Raw genomic sequence first — 21,131 nt, forward strand, 5'->3', positions numbered from 1 at the left:
AAGAAAGAGAAAAAAGGAAAGAGAAAGGAAAGAAAGAAAGAAAGAAAGAACAAGAGAGAAAGGCAAAGAAAAACAAAGAATTTGTAAGTCATCCAGTTACCTTTTAGGGGAGATAGGAAACATAAAAATTTAGAAAGAAAGAGAAAGACAGACGGAAAGACAGACAGATGGACAGAAAGGAAGAACGAGAGAAAGAAAGAAAGAAAGAAAGAAAGAAAGAAAGAAAGAAAGAAAGAAAGAAAGAAAGGGCGTGTTGGGGAAAGGCCCCCCCGACTACATTTCCCAGCAGCGCCCGCGGCTCGAGCTGACGAAGGCATGGATGGGCGGGGCCCTTCACGGCGGCGGCTTCACTTTCTCCGCCCATGGGGGGGGCGCTCAGCGCATGCGCACAAACCGCCGCCGCCTTTTCCCTCAGAGGAGGCAGTTGCCGAGGAGCGCTTTTATTTTTTGGCGCGCGCGCGAGAGAGAGAAAAAGAAACGGGGAGGCTGCGGCGATGGTCGTCATGCGAGGAGGATGAGGAGGGGGGGTCTTGTCTGCCCCCCTCCCCTCTTTTTCTCTTCCCAATATTTATAGGACGCTTATCTAAAACCTCAATTATGGCTTTTCCCCCCTCCCACAGCAATTTTTGTGAGGAAAAAGGAATTACCTCAGGAAAAACAGCTGGGGGGGGGAAGGGGCAGAAGGGAAGATTGACAGGCCCCTCCCCCGCTTATTTTAGGGAAGCCCCTCCCCCCGACCATTTTTGGGGAAGCCCCTCCTCCCCCCCTGCTCTCGCCACTCCCCCCCCCTCCCCCGCCCTTCCCGAGAGCCCCTCAGACAGGCAGAGAGGGGAGGGGGGCTACCGGGAGGAGCAGGCGGTCACGTGACCTCCCCCTTCGATCCTCCCCCGCCTGCAGGTCGCTCTGCCTGCAGTTGCACGTGTGAACGGGGAGCGCCGCCGCCGCAGCTGGGTCGACCGCCTGACCCCCCCACTCCCGTTTTCCCCCCGTTCTCCTTTGTTAGAAACCCCCCTCGCCCTCCAGGGCTATCCAGAGCCATGGGCGACCCCCGGGACGTGGTGCTGGGGGATGTCAACTCCAACCTGCTGATCGGCTGCAGCACCGGGGACGCCCAGCTGGACCGGGCGGTGGGGCAGTGGCTCAGCTGGGACAAGGTGTGTGTGTGTGTGTGTGGGCACTGGGAAAGACCCCACCCCCAATCCCCCTTCCCAACCTGCCCCCAAATAGGAATTAATAAGGAATAAATAGATAAAGGAGGGGTGGCCTTTGGGGGTGTGTGGGGTGTGAGACCCCCCAATCTACCCAAAATAGGAATTAATAAGGAATAAATAGATAAAGAAGGAATGGCCTTTGGGGTGTGTGTGGGGTGTGAGACCCCCCAATCTACCCAAAATAGGAATTAATAAGGAATAAATAGATAAGGGGGCGTGGCCTTTAGGGGGGGTGAGACCCCCAATCTACTCAAAATAGGAATGAATAAGAAATAAATAGATAAAGGGGGATTGGTCTTTGGGGGTTGGGGGGAGTGGGGGGCTCCTGGCAAGGTCAGGTAAGTGGGCATTTGGCGATGCCAACCCAGCCTGGAGACCAGCCCAGGTTTTGCCCACCTGGCAGAATCTGGGCTGGGAAGGATGTTGGAGGAATGTCCACCAAGACAGGACCACAGCTGGTTGTTGCCATTGTTGTTGTCGTCTTTTACAAATGGCCTGTTTGTGCCAAAATGTGCTTTTTTCCTTTGCTGTCGCTGTCCTTGGCACCCAGTGTCTGTGGTGTGTGGGAGGAATTCATGGTTAGGTCCCTTGGAAGGACCCTGTTCCTTTACATGAATTGATGTGGGGGGGGGGCGGGAATCGAGGTTTTGGTGGCTCCTGTTTTGGGGGGGACCCACAAATTGTATGCACAGGCTGGCGCTTTTGTCAGAGGGGAGAGGAGCTATTACAGACTGTCTGATCTTGGGGTGGGAGGGAGATGATAATGTGTTTGGAAATGCTTTTCTCTTTCTCCAGAAGCCGGCTTTATGTAATTGCGACACCACATCCTGAAACAGTATTGTTTTAAGAAATACTCAGTGCGATGTAGCCTTGTAAATCCTGTCAGGATAGGCAGTGAGAGAAAATGTCTGAGGGGGAATGGATGCTTTGCAGTTCTCTGCATCAAATATATATGTATGTATGTATGTATGTATGTATGTATGTATGTGTATATGTATATGTATATGTATATGTATATGTGTATAAGAGCCAAGGTGGCGCAGTGGTCAAATGCAGCACTGCAGGCTACTGCTAGATCAGCAGTTCAGCGGTTCTAATCTCACCGGCTCAGGGTTGACTCAGCCTTCCATCCTTCCGAGGTGGGTAAAATGAGGACCCAGATTGTTGGGGGCAATATGCTGACTCTCTGTAAACCGCTTAGAGAGGCCTGAAAGGCCTATGAAGCGGTATATAAGTCTACTGCTATTGCTATTACTATATATATATTAGACTTTTTTTATAACCCCTGGTAAGCCCCAATTATGGGAGGAAGCTAACTGCTTCCATCATCTGTCAATCGGCTCATCACAAGAGTCCATCACGACAGAAACCCAATATTTTTACTGTTGCCTTTGTTATATTTGTGTTTTTTTATTTGTGCTGATAAATAAATAAAGGGAGATTAGTATAGATCTATTTCAAGCTATTTAGCTATTTACCTTTCACCCTGGCTTTGCTGATAACGGATAAGAGCCTGTGGCCTAATGGCTAAGATTTCTGCCTAGTATGTAATATAGCCCAGGTTCAAATCCCAGTAAGGGTATGACTAGCTGATGAGAGCTAAATAGCTTGAAATAGATCTATACTAGTCTCCCTTTATTTATTTATCAGCACAAATAAACACACACACACACACACACATATATAAATACACACACACACACACACACATACACACATATACATACATACATACACACTATTCTGCCTTGGGGTGCTATGAAATAACATGAGTAAGTTGATTTATCTTAAGCTGCTCACAGGTTTTATAGCATCTCTCTGGAAGAATAGAATATACATATACAATACACACACACACACACATATACACACTATAGCTTGTGTTTGGTCTTAAAGTTCATTTCCTTACAAAATTGAACTCATTCTACTCTTATTACAATAGAATATAAAAATACATCAGTTCTTGTACAGTAAAATGTTTTGCATATATGACAGGCGAACATAAATTTTAAAAAAATCAGGACAGAATAAACTATAAAATAATGCAAGATTAATTCACTTATTAAATCTAGAGAATAGAGAAACCTAGAGTTTCATCTCATTTTGGGAAGATAAAGACATTTTAGAAATGGATAGCAAACACACAAATTCGTGCTTTCTAGTGCTATTTCTATTTATAACCCTTTGCATGCTTTCTTTTTCCACTTTTGGAAATGACTTCCAATTGGCATTCTTTTGCACTCTTTTGGCTACCTTATTTCAGGTTTTTCCCTGTCCAGAATGTTTGATGACCTTATAGGAAATCTACTAGTATTGAAGAGGGGAAAAATATGCACAGGGTGTGAGAGCTATCTAAAAGCCGGAGTCGTTTTTGGAAATTAACGAGCATTATCTGTGGATGACTGGCAGAGGGGAGGTTCTGCCTAAGTCTGGCTGTATTGCACAGTAAAACTAGGGAGCATATATTAAATAAAATTCCAGTATGTGGCAATGGACACTCCATTAGTCTCCCCTTATCCCACATTTTAGTCAGTGCCGTCCATTTCACCACAATAACCTTATATGGAAATCTTTGTTTTTAGGCAAAAGGACTATATACCGTTATACACCGGTGTATGTATGTGTATGTATGTATATATGTGTGTATGTGTGTGTATATATGTATGTATGTATGTATGTATGTATGTATGTATGTATGTAGGGCCGGATTTAGATGAAAAGAGGCCCTAGGCCAGTGATGGCGAACCTATGACACGCGTGTCAGTGCTGACACGCGTAGCCATTTGGGGTGACACGCACAGGATTTCATGCGATTCATCCTCGGCTCCTGCACGGCCGCCGAGGATGAAAGAATCTGTGCTGGAGGAACGGGGGGACGGGACGTGTGATCTCCCCCGCCCACACTCACTTACTGTATCGCCGCCGCCCCTTTCTGAGCGCAGGGGCTGCTGGTAAGGCGTGCGTGCCGTGCGCACACACATCATCAGCGAGGCGAGGGAGGACCCGCAGGAGAGGAGCGCGGGAACAGTGCGCGCCTCTCTCCAGTCAGGCCGGCACAGAGAGTCTTATGTTTTTGTCGAAGTGACACACAACGCGAGTTATGCTCGATTTTTTGCCTATTTTTGACACACCACGCCAAAAAGGTTGCCCATCACTGCCCTAGGCTATTCCACTTATGAGGCCCTTTCACCTCCCATTTTTAACTTTGTAAATTACATGAGAGACAATAAAATACATAATTACTGTGATATATATCAATATATATAGCTGGCCTCCTGACGGAGGGCGGCTCTGCTCTGCGGCAAAGGCAGCGAGGCCAGCCGCCTCCCCTGCTGCGCTCAGCTACCCGGCTCGGCCCCCTCGCCCTCACCTGCCTGGCTGCTGGTGGGCTCCGCGTCGACGGGGTGGCTACTGGGAACGGCCGCGCCTCTCGCCCGACCGCCGGTGCCGTGAACGTGGGCGGGCTCCCCAACTGCCGCGGAACGATCTTAACCAATACATTTTTATGTTTGTTTATTAGTCATATGCGTAGAATTTCTCCTTATTTTCGGTTCAGTGTTTTAGTGTTCACTGTTTTTAGAATAGTGTAATTTTAGTTTTGCTAACAATTTGAATGTAGGCCCCTCTTGATCTTGAGGCCCTAGGCTGAAGCCTAGTTAGCCTATAGGAAAATCCGGCCATGTATGTATGTATGTTGTAGATGCTTTAAAGCTGCTGACTTTTGCATCTTAGGATGCTTAGAAGACTAGACCTGTAGGAATCCTAGACATTCTGTAATACCTAGAATAATTCCATAAACCGTGTAGCTTCTTCATGTGAAAAAATGTCTTACAGGTCACAGAATTTTGTGTGCTGATGTTTTCATAAGAAAACATTGGTTTTGGAAAGAATATTTAATACAGTGTATCTCAGCTTGGCGACTTTAAGATGTGGACTTCAATTCCCAGAATTCCCCAGCCAGCATGCTTAATATTCTATATGAAGCCTATATTAGTGTTGGATCTTTCAGAGATTATGAACCCCAAAGAGAGGGGCCATCCAAATGACATTCTCAAATTGTGGAGCTCTTCAATTTGCTTGCTTCAAGAACTCCCCTTGGGCTGGGAAGCTTATTTTAGGCTGCAGCTGTCTCTAAAATGGGATAGAGGAAATGATTAATAACATGCCACCAGATGCACAGATAAGAGGAGAAAGTGGAAGCTACTGCTCGGATTTGAGGGATGCCGGCAGAAGCAGAGAACTGGCTTTTAATGTTCAGCTAATCGCAGATTCTGCTCCTGGCTTGGCCAGGTAAAACAGAGATAAAATGGGGCAAAACCCACTTAACAAATTTCTCACTTCGCAGCATAAATTCTGGTCTCCATTTGTTGTCATAAGTCGCGGACTAACTGTACGTATTTCAACTGAATCAGGATGGAGTTCCTTCGTAGAGTTGAAATCTACACAGCTTAAACTTGCTAAGGTTGAGAAATACTACCTTAGATGCAAAGGTGAAGGAATTATGCGATGCACTTGGGCAGAATGAACTTGATTGCCACAAGTGGGGGAAAAAATGAACTTTATTCCCTACTCGCTCAGGGCTGAAGTCACAGGAAACCCTGCAGAGTTTTTGGAGGCCACATTGGCCAGGCAGTCAGTTAGACCTGCCCCCCCCCTCACTCCCCCCTCCATGCTAAACGGTATCTTATAGTAGATCTGAAGGTTAAAATTGTGATCTGATGTTGTTTATGATTAAACGAGAGTTCATTTTCCTTATTTCCCAACAGCAAAGGGTTAGCTAATGCAAGACATTGGTGCTATGTATCTAGAAATAACATCAGTTCTTACTGGAACTTTGGATGTTCTCAGCCAGGAATATGACCTTGCTTTGAGAAAACCTGTTCATCATTCTAGCAACCGCTTCTTGCTTTGCTGCCTTTCGCTTATTGTCAGATTTCCAAATATTGTTTTTTCCCGCCTCCCTTTCTACTGTTACTGCGGGCAAATGACGTGGAAAGGATATTTTTCATGTGAAGCTTGACTTGAAGAGGTTCTGCATATTGCCAGGCTGGAGAGTACAGTTTGGTCCACCATTACATTTCCTGTTTGAGCAGGCTTCCACTCACAACCACCGTAGCATCCCCATAGTCAGGGGATCAGAATTTGGACCCTTGGCCACTGGCATGTATTTACGATGGCTGCAGCATCCCAAGGTCACTTGGTCACCATTTGCAAGATTCTCAGCTGGCTTCCAGCAAGAGGAGGGGGGCGGGCAGATTTACTTAACAACCACCTGGCTCAGCAAATGGAAATTCTGTTCTCAATTGTGGTCTTAAGTTGTGGACTACCTGTATTGCAATCTTACCTGCATTTATTAGGGAGAGAAGCTCACAGTAAGGCCCATTTTGTGTGTGTGTGTGTGTGTTTTATTTGTGCTGATAAATAAATAAAGGGAGACTAGTATAGATCTATTTCAAGCTATTTAGCTCTCATCAGCTAGCCATACCCTTACTGGGATTCGAACCTGTGCTGTATTGCATCTTAGGCAGAGGTCTTAGCCATTAAGCCACAGGTCTCCTCCTTATCAGCTGAAGCCAGGGAAGAAGGTATATATTTAGTGTCACAACCCCTGGTAAGCCCCAATTATGGGAGGAAGCTAACTGCTTCCATCATCTGTCAATCGGCTCGTCACAAGAGTCCATCACGACAGAAACCCAATATTTTTACTGTTGCCTTTGTTATATTTTGTGTTTTATTTGTGCTGATATATATATATATATATATATATATATATATATATATATATATATATATATATATATATATATATATATATATATATATATATATATATATATATATATATATATATATATATATATATTGTACAGCAAGCAAAGACAAAGCACTAATTGCAGGTAAACCACATGCTAAGTGGTTTTGTAATAAGGAAATTCAAGCTGGCTAATTCTTTTGTCACATTTAACAAGGCTGAATTACCATCTTTATTAACAGGAGGTTGAATTCTTTTGAGTACGTAGTTAATATTTGGGCAGAGAAGTCTGTACCAATGCCAGTGTGGCATTCTTTTCACAGGAGCTAGAATTTCTGTTGCTGGGTAAACAGATCGTTACGTTGGACCACAGATAAAAGAGATTTGGGAACTACTGAACCTTATCAGGATTGTCTAAAGGCGATCTCCTCCTAGTGCTCTTTCTAGCAGAATCTTAAATGGCTTTTAACTCAAATGTCATATTCTGTGCCCTGTATGGAAACATTCCAGCTGATGGAAAACTACAGGGTGGGCCCAAAATTTCCTAGTTGCTAAGCATTTGAATTTTGATCATGTGACCATGGGGATCCTGCAATGGTTGTAAACATGAAGAATGGTCATGTCACTTTTTTCAATGATGTAACTTTAAATGAATGGCTGTAAATTAGGTACTGTTCTTTTTTTTCTTTTTTTTTAACCATCTCTGACTGTTTAAGTGATTCTTGGTAATTTGAGGAAAGAGTACTGTTTTAAACCACCATCAGATTGGTACTTGCAGTCTACCTTCCCTTAAATTCTCAGAGAAGAGAGAAAGAGGTGTTATTCCATGCCTCCGTAGGCAGGGTATTCCATGATTTGCACATTTAAACTATATAATTGCTGACTGATGTTACAAAAACAGAAAATTTGGGATTATGGATCTTAATTAAGATCCATAATCCTAAATTTTCGGGGGGGGGGGGTTGCCAAGAAAAGTTAAAAGACCTTGAAAAATAGAACAGTATTTCTTCCTGTTGGAAACACCCATCCATGCATTGGGGAAAATTGTTCTGTGATGGTATTGAACGCTTTCCTCTTCTGCCATACCAGACAGAAACACATGAATCTTGAGTGACTTAGATTTGATCATGCATGAATAAACCTCAAAGATTTATAGTATACGCAATGAGAATTTTCCTATTAAAATGTAAAATGCATTTTCCTCTCCTTTCACTGTTCAAGGCAGTGTAAAGTTCTCGTCCTGTGAAACGCTTCATTTTTACTTCGGTTTGATGGAGCTGAACAGTGATTCAGAACATCATTTGCACACGAATTAGACACAGCCTGTTTACCTCATCTAATTCATGTGCAAATGATGTTCTGAGTCACGTTCAGCTCCATCAAATTTCATGATTTTAACAGGAGAGCATGTTCTTTTATTCAAGGCTGATATTCGCTGAGTTCTTTCCAAGGTCAGCCAGATCTGGATGCCAAGTAACTAAGCTGCTTTGAAATGAGGTGGGCAGCAAATAAATTTAATTAATTAATAAAATAAAAAACATTCTTTTCTTTGATATATCTATTTTTCAACTTCCACCAACTGACCAATGGCTGGCAGTTCCCTGGATCCCGCTGCTGGCTGACCCCTTTGTGGTAAAGGTCAGGCTTCTCACTCACCCCTGGGACTCTAGATGCCGTTGCCTTTTTAAAGTGCCTGTGAGCTGCAGAGATCAGCTTGGGATCCATCTGGGATTTTATTATGCATGAATTTTCTTTAAGCAGTTGCACCTAAATCAGAAGCTGCAGGGCATGTTATGCAGTACAAATTGCACTCCCGGTGATCTATCTTCTTACCAGCCAGCCATCTTCATGTTTGGCAGAAACATGAAAGCATAAACACGCAGCTTTGCAAATTCCTTGGGTTTCACAGAAAGAATTTGGCAAAACAAATGATAGCATGTACAAGGCTTTCTGAGATCAGCAACAAAATTTTCCTCCAATTATAAACAGGTTGTGGCTTTGTTCTGGGCTTTTATTGACTATAATCAAAGTGACTTCTGACATTTGAATTATGATTGTTTTTTGTATTTAATAGTTTATTATTTCTTAGTATTTATTAAATTTGTTTGCTGCCCATCTCACCTCAAGGCAACAACTCTGAGCATTTTACAGCATTAAAACAAAGCCACAAATATGGTTTTCACATTTTAATCACATTAAAATAGCAGTAAAACAGAAGTTATAGCTACAGAAGGTTGCAGATAAAATTCAGAACTTTGATTGTTAATGCGGGCTCAGTGTAGAATGATAGACTGTTTTTGTTTTGTATTTTGCAATTCCTTCTGCTTGCACAATTTCTGTAAGTATGTCTTGGAATTTAAAACATGCTTTAAATTATCAGTTTGTGCAATTGTATGAGCCCATTAGGAATGTGCTGGTTTGATTCTGGACTGACCCGAGTTCTTCTACATCAGTCTTTCCTTAGACATAAAAGCTGGTTGGGTCACTTTTGGCCTCTCATTCTCTCTCAGCCCAACCCACCTCACAGGGTTGTTGTTGAGTGGAATATAAGAAGCAAGAGCATTTATTTATTGGCTTGTACAAAACAAATACATGGAATACATGTCATCCTCTACATAGAACCACAATTGAACCCAAAATTTATGTTGTTAAGCAGGTCAATTGTTAAATGAGTTATGCCCCCCATCAGCTTTGTAAGCAAATCACTATAGTTGTTAAGTGAATCATGCGGTCATTAAGTGATTCTGGCTTCCCTAATTGACTTTGCTTGCCTGGGAAGGATGAAAATGGCCATTCCAGGATGCCACAACCAAGTTTGATCACGTGACTGTGTGTGAGGCTGTAACAGTTATAGGGTGAAAACTGGTCAGAAGTCACTTTTTTCAGTGCCCTTGTAACCTCGTGATTTGTGACCAGTTCTCACACCTATGACTGTTGCAGCATTTCCCCCCCCAGGTCACATGATCAGACGTCGAATGCTTCGCAACCGGCAGGTAGTTACTATGGTTACAGAGTCCCAGGGTCACATGATCGCTATTTGTAATGTTCCCACAAGCAAAGCCAATGGGGGAAGCTGGATTGCTTAGAGATCACACGATTCACTTAACAACAGCAGTGATTCGTTTAACAACAAAGGCAAGAAAAGGTTGTAAAATGGGCACGACTGGTTTAACTTAACCTTGCTTAGCAATGGAAATTTGGGCTCAACTGTGGTCATAAGTCGAGGGCTGCCTGTAGGGTATTTTGAGGAGCCCTATTTTGTTTTTGTTCATTTGGAGTGTCTTTAAGGTCGTTTTAGTTCCAGGCTGTCTGCATAGTTTTATGTTTTTATCTCTTTTTATGGATTTTCCTTTTAAAAATTCTGTACGCCACTCAAGAGTCCCATTGGATTTGGACAGCTATAACAAATTTGAATGAATGAATAAATAAATAGGCCAGCGTGGAAGAGTCAGTAGAGAGAAACCTTGCCATAGCTCCAAAGGTTTTCAGGCAGCCTCTGCTGATGCGCGGCTAGGGAAGCGGGAAGCTGAGTTGAGTCAGGCTTGGTTCCCACTCACTCTTGCGAGCAGTGAAGATGTTCTTGGCTTAAGTGGCTTGCTTGATTAATTGTATGATAGCATGACTCTCTGGGGTGCTTGGTGCTCTCTGAGACTGGCGGTTTTCTTGCAGATGTCTCATTGCCAAACTAGGTAACATCATCAGTGTTAGAAGGATGTTTGGTTTGCTCGTGGTTTACCTCACTTCCTTCTAGCACTGATGATGTTGCTTAGTTTGCTAATGAAACGCCTGCAAGAAAACCACCAACCACAGAGGGCATCAAGGACCCCACAGTTCAAGCTACAGATATTCTTTTCTATGAGTTTCTCTACTAGATGGCATGACTTCCTTTACAAAGTCATTAGCCCACTAGGAGCACGTGGTTATAGCACGTGAAGTCTGATCCTGCCAATTGTCTCCTTTGTAGAATCCTAAAACCAAAGAGCAGATTGAAAATCTGTTACGAAATGGGAAGAATAAGGAGCTGCGTGATCGTCTGTGCCGCAGGCTGACCTTTGGGACCGCCGGTCTCCGTTCCGCCATGGGGGCTGGCTTCTGCTACATCAACGATCTTACCGTGATCCAGTCGACCCAGGTGAGTTCCAGAGCCATTGTGAAGGCTAAAAGCTCTTCGCCCCTCTCCTCTGTCCTACATAGGACACCAGATGCTTTGTTGGTGCCCCATAATGCATGAAAGACGTAACCTGAATCGGAAAAACAAATTTAAAAAAAAACATTGTTTAATATGAGACGTGCCTCTGATACATCCTGGGTACATCTAAAGCAGGGGTCTTCAAACTCGGCAACTTTGAGATTGGTGGGCTTTAACTCTCAGAATTCAACTAGGATTTTGTGTGGATTTCCAATCCCAGAATTCAACTTTAAGATCTGTGTACTTTGCCCCAGAATTCAACCTTAAAATGTATATAAGATGTATTTAAGATGTATGGACGTCAACTACTAAGTTGAAGTCCAATCATTTTCAGGTTACCAAGGTTGAGAAACATTGATCTAAAATGTTTCTGCCATACTCTTCAACTAAAAAGGCTCAAAAACGGACAATAAAGCAAAGCAAGTTGTGTTTCCTCCGCTCGCTGCCAAATTTCCGTTTGAAAAAATGCAGCAGAAAAGGGCAAAATGGAAAGGGAGAGAGAGATGGAGAAGCGACATTTGGCTGATTTTCTGCCGTTTCTGAATTTCTGCTGTTGCTGTCCATTTAGCATTGCGGTTGCAGGCAAATTTTCAGTAGCGTAGAACAGTGTTTCTCAACCTTGGCTACTTGAAGATGTCTGGACTTCAACTCCCAGAATTCCCCAGCCAGCATTCGCTGGCTGGGGAATTCTGGGAGTTGAAGTCCAGACATCTTCAAGTTGCCAAGGTTGAGAAACACTGGCATAGAAGAACCGTGGATTTACACTAAGAGAAGGGTATCTGAGGCAGGACTTGGAGGAAGCAAGAGCTGGCATTGCTTTGGAGATTTTGGCATTGTGGAGGCTGTCCACAGCCCTTCTTCCTTTGACTAGGCACTGAGCGTTCAACGAAACAGATTCGCCCAGTCTTGTTAAGTAATTCTAAACAGGGGGAAAAAAATGCTTGGGGTTATTGGTGAACTTGGCTTAAACTTCCCTTGCAAGATAAAACAATAAAGTGGAACAGGGATTGCTCTTCTGAGCTTCCTGTAGGAATATTAAAAACAGAGAGGGTTTGTTTTTCCTGAGCCTGCCAGAATATTATGTGGTTTTTTTAAGAAAAAGATTTAAATGGAAGAAACCCTGAGGAAACGCATTTAGAAATGAACTCAAATTATTGTCGCGTGGCCCTATTAAGAAGCAAAATGCTCGTGGCTTGAAGTGCTGTCATTTCCAATGAAGGGAACATCGCTTTTTTATCTGATTTTTTTTTTAAAAAAAATCTTGGGCGAAAGTGACATTCCAAGGAAGGCTGTGGCAGTGAGGCAGCATGGTTCATGTATACTTTGGCAGTCCATTTAATGACTGTTTGAAAAAGAGACTTATGACCCCTTTTTCACACTTACAACCATTGCAGGATCCCCATCATCACGTGATCAAAATTCAGGTGCTTGGAGATGGGTTCATATTTATGATGGTTGTAGTGTCCTGGGGTCACGTGATCCCTTTTTGTGACATTCTGACAAGCAGAGTCAGTGCGGAAGCCAGATTTACTCAGCAGCCTTCTTACTAACTGAACAACTGCAGTGATTCGCTTCACAACTGTGGCAAGAAAAGTCGTAAAGTGGGGCAAACATCTCACTTAGAAACAGAAGCTTTGGACTCAATTGTGGTTGTAAGTCAAGGACTACCTGTATAAACAGAGGCTTTCGTTCTTCATTCTCTTTTCTCCGAATTGACCATGTGTGAGTGGTGAACTTATTAACAATCTTTGTTATGAGTATTCGAAATATGAAGTGGTTGTGTTTGGGTGCGCAGGATTGAATAGCCGGGGAGATGTCTCCAGCAAGATTTGCTGTGCAGTAAAGTAAACATGAATTAATAGGATCAGGAATGGAGCAGGTCAAGACTCAAGAGGCCTTGGATCACTGTGGAAACATGCCAAACTCTGAACTTCCTTTTTCTTGACTCCCAAGTTGGTCATGCTCTGAAAGCCTGCTCAGCACGTGCTGGCTTTGTGTTTTGGTTTGCTGGGAAGAATGTGCAGTTGGAGATTGGCTGATAAATCTTAACAGGCGTTTCTGGGAGGAAGTTCATGTTCAGACACCAGGGAGTCTCTGGGGCTGCGTTTTGTTGATTACATTCTGGGCTGCTGGATGTTTGCTTCCCTACTTCTTGTGGGTTTCATGGGTAGCCTTTCTCTGCTGTTCTTTTGATCTAGGAGAATTTTTGTGGTTATTTGGTTATGAACAAATCCTCCATTTAGGGCGTGTCAGATTTTTTCAGCTTTCAATTTCCAAACGTTAGGGGTGCTCAAAGGTTGTGACATGCCTTGGGGATCGTAAAGATGTTTTGGTTACTTTAATATAATTAAGTTTATTTTATTTTATTGTCATTGCACCTTGTACAGTGAAATTAAATGCCATCTTCAGTATACATTATACATAAGAAAACTATAAAAAAATAAAATAAAAACACACATCACGTTCTACACAATTGAATTGAAAACCCCTGATACTGCATTAATATTACACTATACATTAGAATGCAACATAGTTACTCCCTGGGAGAGAAGCTGTTTTTCAGCCTATTTGTCCTTGTTTTTATTGTCCTGTACCGTCTGCCAGATGGTCATAGTTCAAAAAAAAGGGTGCCCAGGATGAGATGGATCTTTGGGAAGGTTTTGAACTTTCTTAAGGCAGCGGGGGTGGGTGGGTTATAAAGCTCTTCCAAAGAGGGGAGGGGGCAGCCAATGATCCTCTGGGCAATGTCGTTGACCCTCTGGAGCGTCTGTCCTATCTGCCCCTGTGCAGTTGGCAAACCAGACACAGGTGCAGTAAGTTAAAGTATTCTCTATGGTGTAGCAGTAGAAGGTCACTAGCAGTTTTTCATTCAGGTGTTGTTTCCTGAGAAGCCTCAGGTAGTCTAATCTCTGCTGGGCCCTTTTGGCCAGAGCTGCAGTGTGAGTTGCCCCAGGTCAGCTCCTCATGGACCACAACACCCAGAAACTTAAAACTGGCCACTTGCTCCACTTGGTCTCCATTGATAACCAAGGGCTGGATGTCCTTGGATTTAGGTAATTTAGATGTGCTTGGTAAGTAACTACATAAATACCATAACTTTTTAACATTTTGTTTGTTTTTTACACACACACACACACACACACAATTTTTGGAGGGAGGGAGGGAAGAAGAGGAAGGAATTAATGCTGCCACAAGAGAATAATGCTGATGTCTTGTAAATTTTCAGTAGTCACCCCAGGACTAGTGAGCATTTTTGGGGGGGGTTAATGAAGGTGTGTTTTCTTGATCTTATCCTAACTGCCAGCCAAGTGTCCATGTTTAATTGAGGAAGATCGGTCAGCTGCCTTATCCATCCAGTGATATATCTTGGGTAAGTTGCAAATTGCACTTAGCAGTAGTTGCTCTTTATGTTCTAACTGCATTTGCATCTGTAGTAGCCTTTAGTAGGCTGGCTTGTAGTTGGGTAAAGGGTTACTTTTGATCCTTACCTCCCTCCCCCCCCCCAATATTCCCTATATCAACCTTTTATTGCCCCATTGATTCTACTTAGAAGATAGAGATAGAACAGGGTGGTTTATATCCAAGAAAGTCCAAGTAAAACTGTAGAAACTTGGTTTAACCTCTGACTTCCACATCCAGGATCCTTCTTTCTACTACAGTGTTTCTCAGCCTTGCTGACTTAATAATGTGTGGACTTCAACTCCCAGAATTCCTCGGGCAGCCCTGCTGTAGCATGTCTTGGAAAATCCAGATTTTCTTCAACATTGCCTTTCACAGCTCATTTTGAGGTCTCTTGGTTATATCTTTAGGGTAGCATTTCTCAATCTTGGCAGCTTCAAGATGTGTAGACTTCGATTCCCAGAAGCCTTAGCAACAACCATGCTGGCTGAGGAATTCTGGGAATTGAAGTTCACACATCTTAAATTGGGCAAGGTGTGGAGAAACACTGTTCTAATAAGTGAATGGAATCCAGAAGTTTTTGAAATGGAACTAATGTCCAGAATTGGTCCCTACCTATACATTTTACTTATACATTTTTAAGTAGGGGTTTAGTTTTTTTTTGTTTTTGTTTTTGTTTAATCCATGTTGCAGTCAGCCCTAAGAAAAGGACTATGCAATTCAGATTTATTGAGCAATCGGTAAAGATCCAGGCACTAAGTCTCCTGAGTGGGATTTATGCTGACCGAAGTACCAGCATTCCCCAAAATAGCCATTTTGAGCCTCTGTTGTTCAAAGATACCATCTGGGGTGCATAATTTGAACCCCCACAACATGATTAATTTGGGAGAAATAAAAAAAAAATCAGTCCACAAGGAATGGACACCTATGCAGAACACAAAAAAGTGAGTCAAGAACAATATCAGGTGTCAGGTATGTAGACAGTAGACTAAAGTTTCTCCCTGGGAAAATTACAAGTTAGAATGTGAAGTCTTTCCTTGCCTGAGTGCTTCAGTCTTTTATTCAGGAGTAGCACAGTTTCTTCTGTTTGTCATGCAGGGCATTTTAAGATTATGCTGTCATGCAGTCATATCTCAGCTTAATAAACTATAGGAGGTTAGAGTGTTGTTTGGCCTATGTGATTGATCTTCACCTCACTTCCTTTCTTCATATCCCTCCCATCCTATCGCTTTCCTATCCTCCCTAAAATTTTGCTTATCCAGAAAATGAGCTGAAAACAAGTTAAGATTTTAACTGACTCGTTTTGAACCTGACAGTGGTCCAGATACCAAAGAATAACAAATGGAAAGCTTTGGGGCATTATTGGAGTTAGCTGTTGTGTGGAGAAAAGAGGCTGCTGATATATTGATTTACTTAACTTAAATAGAATTATCTGAATTAGTACACTGTCTTTAGCCTGGAATGGCATGTTTGTTTTGGAAATCTTTATTGTGTGAGGATATAATGGACCGTTATACCTAGGATAAATTATTTACTGCTCAGCAAATATTGTCCATTGTTGAAGTTTACCTTAGCAGTTAACTCCACCTTATTGGCACTTGGTGAAAGCGACCTAGTTCTTTTTGTTTTTCTTGCAAAGTGATCCAGGGATCAGTAGCTTCAGATAGTAGCTGATCCAAGGGGCTCATTGTAGGAGACCTTGGGCCATGACAGACCCCATGTAAATAAAAATTACTCCTTATCGTTCAAAAGAAAAACACTTTATGTTTTCATTTGTACGCTGCCCAGAGTCACTTGTGTGAGACAGATGGCTGTATAATTTTGAAAAATAAATAACAATAAAACTCACACCCACATCGACAGAAGTTATTTCCCTTCCTGATAAACTGGCATAGAAAGATGACAAATTTTCCTCTCAGGCTGAAGAACAAAACAACACAATGGAGCAAGGGCAGATTCTTCCATCATTCCGGCTGAGGAAGCTTTGCATGGAGGAATTACACATCTCTTTTTATTAACTTATTGATCCATCTAAAGCAATATTTCTCAGCTTTATTGACTTTAAGATGAGTGGACAGCCAGGAATTCCGGGAGTTGAAGTCAACACATCTTAAAGCTGATACAGCTGAGAAACACTGATCTACAGAGAAGGGTATAAAAATAAATTGTACTGAATTTCTTTTAACAAAAAAGAATTCTAAAATAACTTGTTTAACCATTATGCAGGTAAACATGTAAGGCCAATCCAAGAGTGATGCCTTCTGGTCTACGCAATAGAGCAGGAGTGTCAAACTGGATTTCTTCAAGGGCCAGATCAGCATTGTAGATCTCTGCTGGCCGGCTGAGGGGTGGGGGGGAGGAAGACAGCAGCCTTCTGTGCCAAAATGGGGCGTGGGTGTGTGTGTCTTGCGCAGCGCCCCATTTTCAACCTGAACTGTCTCCTCCAGCACTTTGGTTTCCCCCCCCAAAAAAGAATGCTGCTCGACCCCCTGCACCCCATTTTGGCCAAATGCTTCAGGAGACTGTCCAGGCCAAAAACGGGGCATGCCCGTGTGTGGCCCCCAGCACCTTGTTTTGGTTGCCAGAGGCACCATGGGCCGGTTCTTCTATTTCCAGGCTGGCCCCGTGAGCCAGATTTAAGCACCCCACAGGCTGGATCTGGCCTGCAGGCCTTGAGTTTGACACCCCTGCAATAGAGCATGACCTCAATAAACCTAACCTTCTATTAAGTTTTCTGCCCAGGCAAATGATCCTGTATCCTCCTTCTCTCTCTTTTCCTTTCCTGCAGGGCATGTACAAATACCTTGGGCAATGTTTTTCTGACTTCAAGCAACGTGGTTTTGTGGTAGGATATGACACGCGAGGCCAGGTGACCAGCATGTGCAGCAGCTTCAGGTATGGACTTGGTCCAGATTTAAAAGTCTAGAAGTAAAGAATGCCTCCATTTCTCTCGCAGAGGCCAGTATTAATAGTTTGAATTGGAGAACAAATCTGGAAAAGAAAACCACATTTTCCCCCCTGCAAATAAGCACCAGTAATAAATGTTAATTAATGCTTTTCGTAGACCTGACTGGATTCAGATCGTCATTCTCTCTGAGGGTTCAGAGAAATCTGGATCGTTTCGGCTGCCATGGAATAGAAGCTGTAGATCTAGAGCTAAATCCTTTGTTGCAGACAAAACATTTAAGCAGAATATTAGCCTTTCACCATGAGTACAGTTATCATACATTCTCCTGCAGAATTTGCTGTCGATCCTATCGAATTTATTTGGAATCCAACAGATGCACAGGGCCTAAATGTGTTTTTTGAAATCATTTTGTAATATGGAAAGCATTTTGATTTGGGCATGAAGCTGATTCGGAAGAGAAATTTGTTCAACAGGCCCGTGTTTCTGTGCTTGCTATATCCCTCAGCACTTTAGGGTTCCAGAAAAGGTATGCTGTGTAGTAATTTGTGCTGTTGAGAAAGATGGCACTTTTTTATGCCTTCAACTCGTTTTTTTAAACTCCTAGAGAGCACCTGGATTAGTCCCTGCAGTATTCTAGGCAAGATTTCAGGAATGGTTTTGGCCCCATTGCCTTCTTTCTAGGGCTGAGAAAGAGGGACTGGCCCAGGGTAGGTGGCTTCATGCCTAAAGTAGGATAGAATTCTTGGTCTCCTGAAGACTGAAGACACCCAGCTGGCTTTCGTGCCTAAGGTGGAACTAGGATTCACTGAGCCAAGGTGGCGCAGTGGTTAAATGCAGCACTGCAGGCTACTGCTAGATCAGCAGGTCAGCGGTTCAAATCTCACCGGCTCAGGGTTGACTCAGCCTTCCATCCTTCCGAGGTGGGTAAAATGAGGACCCAGATTGTTGGGGGCAAAATGCTGACTCTCTGTAAACCGCTTAGAGAGGCCTGAAAGGCCTATGAAGCGGTATATAAGTCTACTGCTATATTGCTATTGCTATTGAGTCACCCAGCTGCTTTCATGCATAAAATGGGACTAGAACTCTCATTCTCCTGGTGATTGGACCAAAGTCATCCAGCCAGTTTTCATGGCTAAGGTGCGACTAAAACTCACAGTCTCCTGGTCACTGAAGTCACCCAGCCGCCTTTCATGCCTATGGCAGGATTAGAACTTGTGATCTCTCGGTATCTAGCCTGATGTCTTAACTGCAACACCAAATTATTTATCATGGCAAAATTAGGGAAACATAATGCAGTATGAAAGAAATTGCTTAGCTGTTCTCCAGCTCCTATGGTAGCATATTATCAGTCTTGCCCATGGCTGATTTTTTTCTTCTTCTGCTATTTATTTCCTGTATTTTGATTTCTTGTTTTCCGCAGACTTGCCAGACTCACAGCAGCAGTCCTGCTTGCAAAGGGAGTTCCTGTTTACTTGTTCTCAAGATACGTCCCCACGCCTTTTGTGGTAAGTGGCTATTTTTAAAAAATTCCGACTGAGCTTCATGGAGTGGATTAGTACCTCTGCTATGAAAGGCTCTTGAATTGGGTGGCACTTTGTTTTGAATCAAGCTGGGCATCTCAACCACCATACCTAGAAGTAAAATGGGGTTAGTGCTGTAGCAACTGAAGATTCCCCTTAATCTACAGGCAATAACATCTCTTCATCCATCCTTAAAATTGCGGTGATGGTCCGTGTCTGATAACCATAACTGATCCAGTTACGGTTGTAAGCCATTAACTGGGTCCTCAAGTGCCAGTCACTAAGTGGGTCCTCGTGTGACCACGCCTGATTTAAACCCTTTTTTGGGGCATTCATTAAGTGTTGTTAAATGAACATTACAATTATTAAATGAATGCCATGGTCATTAAACAAACTCATTTGTTTCCTGCAAAAGACATTGTAAATCACAGTTGCCTGACCGTGGGGTGTTGCAGACAGCTGTATAAAGGTGGCCTAGTTGCCAAGCACCCAAAATGCAATTGAATGGAGAGTGGCAGCTTTCAGAATTTTGAAACCGGGTTGTAAGTAGCTCCCAGGAGTCAATCAACACTTGAAACAGTTGCTAAGCAACCGGTTTTAAGTCAAGCCTGCCTTAACCAATCGCTTGGTGTGAAAAAAACAGATTTATCTTGCCGTTTCCACTTTCTTCTCCACTTTGTGTTTCATGATTAATTACTATTTTTTGAATCAAGTAATTTCCTAAAATGTGAAAATTCAACTGCTACACTATAATTCCAAGAGTTACACATTATTGGTTTTAGTTTTAGTTTTATTATTTATAGGCCGCCCTTTTCCCTGAGGGGACTCAGGGCGGCTTACAAAATATAGGGAGGGGGGTACAAAACAGTAAACATAAAACAATACATAAGTAAAAAAGTACACATCATTCATTCATCATTCGGGTGGGGACAGATTACGATCTTTATCCCCAGGCCTGACGGGATAGCCAGATCTTAAGGGCCGTGCGGAAGGTCTGGACGGTGGTGAGGGTACGAATCTCCACGGGGAGATCGTTCCAAAGGGTCGGAGCTACTACTGAAAAGGCTCTCCTCCGTGTGGCTTAACCTGCAGTTCCTTGTCTTGGCAGCAACCTGTAGGTGTGATGAAACAAAGACAATTTCAGAGACAATTTGAAAGGTTGTCCTTGACTTACAACAGTTTGTTTACTGACCACTTGTAGTTATGGCTACACTGAAAAAAAGTGACTTATGACCGTTTCTCAGTTAAGGGTTGTTGCTGCATTCTATGGTCACATGATGGAACTTCAGACCCTTGGCAACTGGCTGACATTTGTGACGGTTGCAGTGTTGCAGAGCTAGGAGATACCCTTTTGCGACCTTCTGACAAGCCAAGTCAATGGGGGAGGCCAGATTCACTTAACAACCATGCTGCTAACTTAACAACTGCAGTGATTCATTTAACAACTGCTGTAAAATGGGCCAAAACTCACTTCACAACTGCCTTGCTTCACCAAAGAAATGTTGGGCGCATTTATGGTCACAAATCTAGGACCACCTGTGCTTGCAACTTCTTACTCCTGAGTTATATCTGTGAGCTGTCCTTTTTGAATCAAGTTCTGGATGTTGACAATCCTGCACAATTTAAACCTTGCCTTCCTCAGAGTGATAGAATTTGGAGAGTAGCTTTTCTAAAACCGAACAGTGGTTGGGCACCTGTGGAACATTTTTGTCACTTTTGTGTAGGCAAAGAACGCTTTTGTACATCTGGACATGCCGTTTAACATAACAGCAGTGCTAAGTTATCTCTTTATGCAACTCCCATTTAAAAAGGCTTATTTTATTTTCCTTATTTTAAGTAAAATGATTTCCCTCCCCCAAAAATGGCTTTCCTCCAAGGCTCCAATTCCCCCCCCCCCCAATAGCAGTTCTAGGCGTACTTCGGTGTTCCTTCTCGGGGCTAAGCCTGGGTGAATTTGGTCAACCACACGTGATTTTGGACAGTTCATAGATATAACCCAGGATCTCTGAAGGAGATGGCGGTTTAGAAATATTAAATATAAATAAATTTTGTTTTGCAGCCGTATGCGGTCCAAGAGCTCAGAGCGGTCGCGGGGGTGATGATTACAGCTTCCCACAACCGTAAAGAAGACAATGGCTACAAGGTAGGTCAG

General features: G+C 43.0%; 1 protein-coding gene across 2 annotated transcripts in view; it reads left to right on the plus strand.

Moving 5' to 3' along the window:
• Positions 1–903: 903 nt before the first annotated feature.
• Positions 904–21,131, plus strand: part of PGM2L1 (phosphoglucomutase 2 like 1) — a 38,802-nt gene continuing 18,574 nt past the window's right edge. Inside the window, exons 1-5 of one of the 2 annotated variants that reach the window (XM_087720946.1) lie at positions 904–1,154; positions 10,928–11,095; positions 17,340–17,446; positions 18,880–18,964; positions 21,039–21,122. In XM_087720946.1, the coding sequence (XP_087577072.1) occupies positions 1,038–1,154; positions 10,928–11,095; positions 17,340–17,446; positions 18,880–18,964; positions 21,039–21,122 (561 nt within the window). In that variant the 5' untranslated portion in view covers positions 904–1,037. Of the gene's footprint in view, positions 1,155–1,627; positions 1,670–10,927; positions 11,096–17,339; positions 17,447–18,879; positions 18,965–21,038; positions 21,123–21,131 lie in introns of those variants that run through there. The other variant, XM_087720947.1, reaches the window with a different exon arrangement.

Source organism: Thamnophis sirtalis, unplaced genomic scaffold (assembly GCF_051295495.1).
Source record: "Thamnophis sirtalis isolate CommonGarterSnake01/CBP01778 unplaced genomic scaffold, rThaSir2_p1.2 scaffold_8, whole genome shotgun sequence".
Lineage (NCBI taxonomy): Eukaryota > Metazoa > Chordata > Lepidosauria > Squamata > Natricidae > Thamnophis > Thamnophis sirtalis.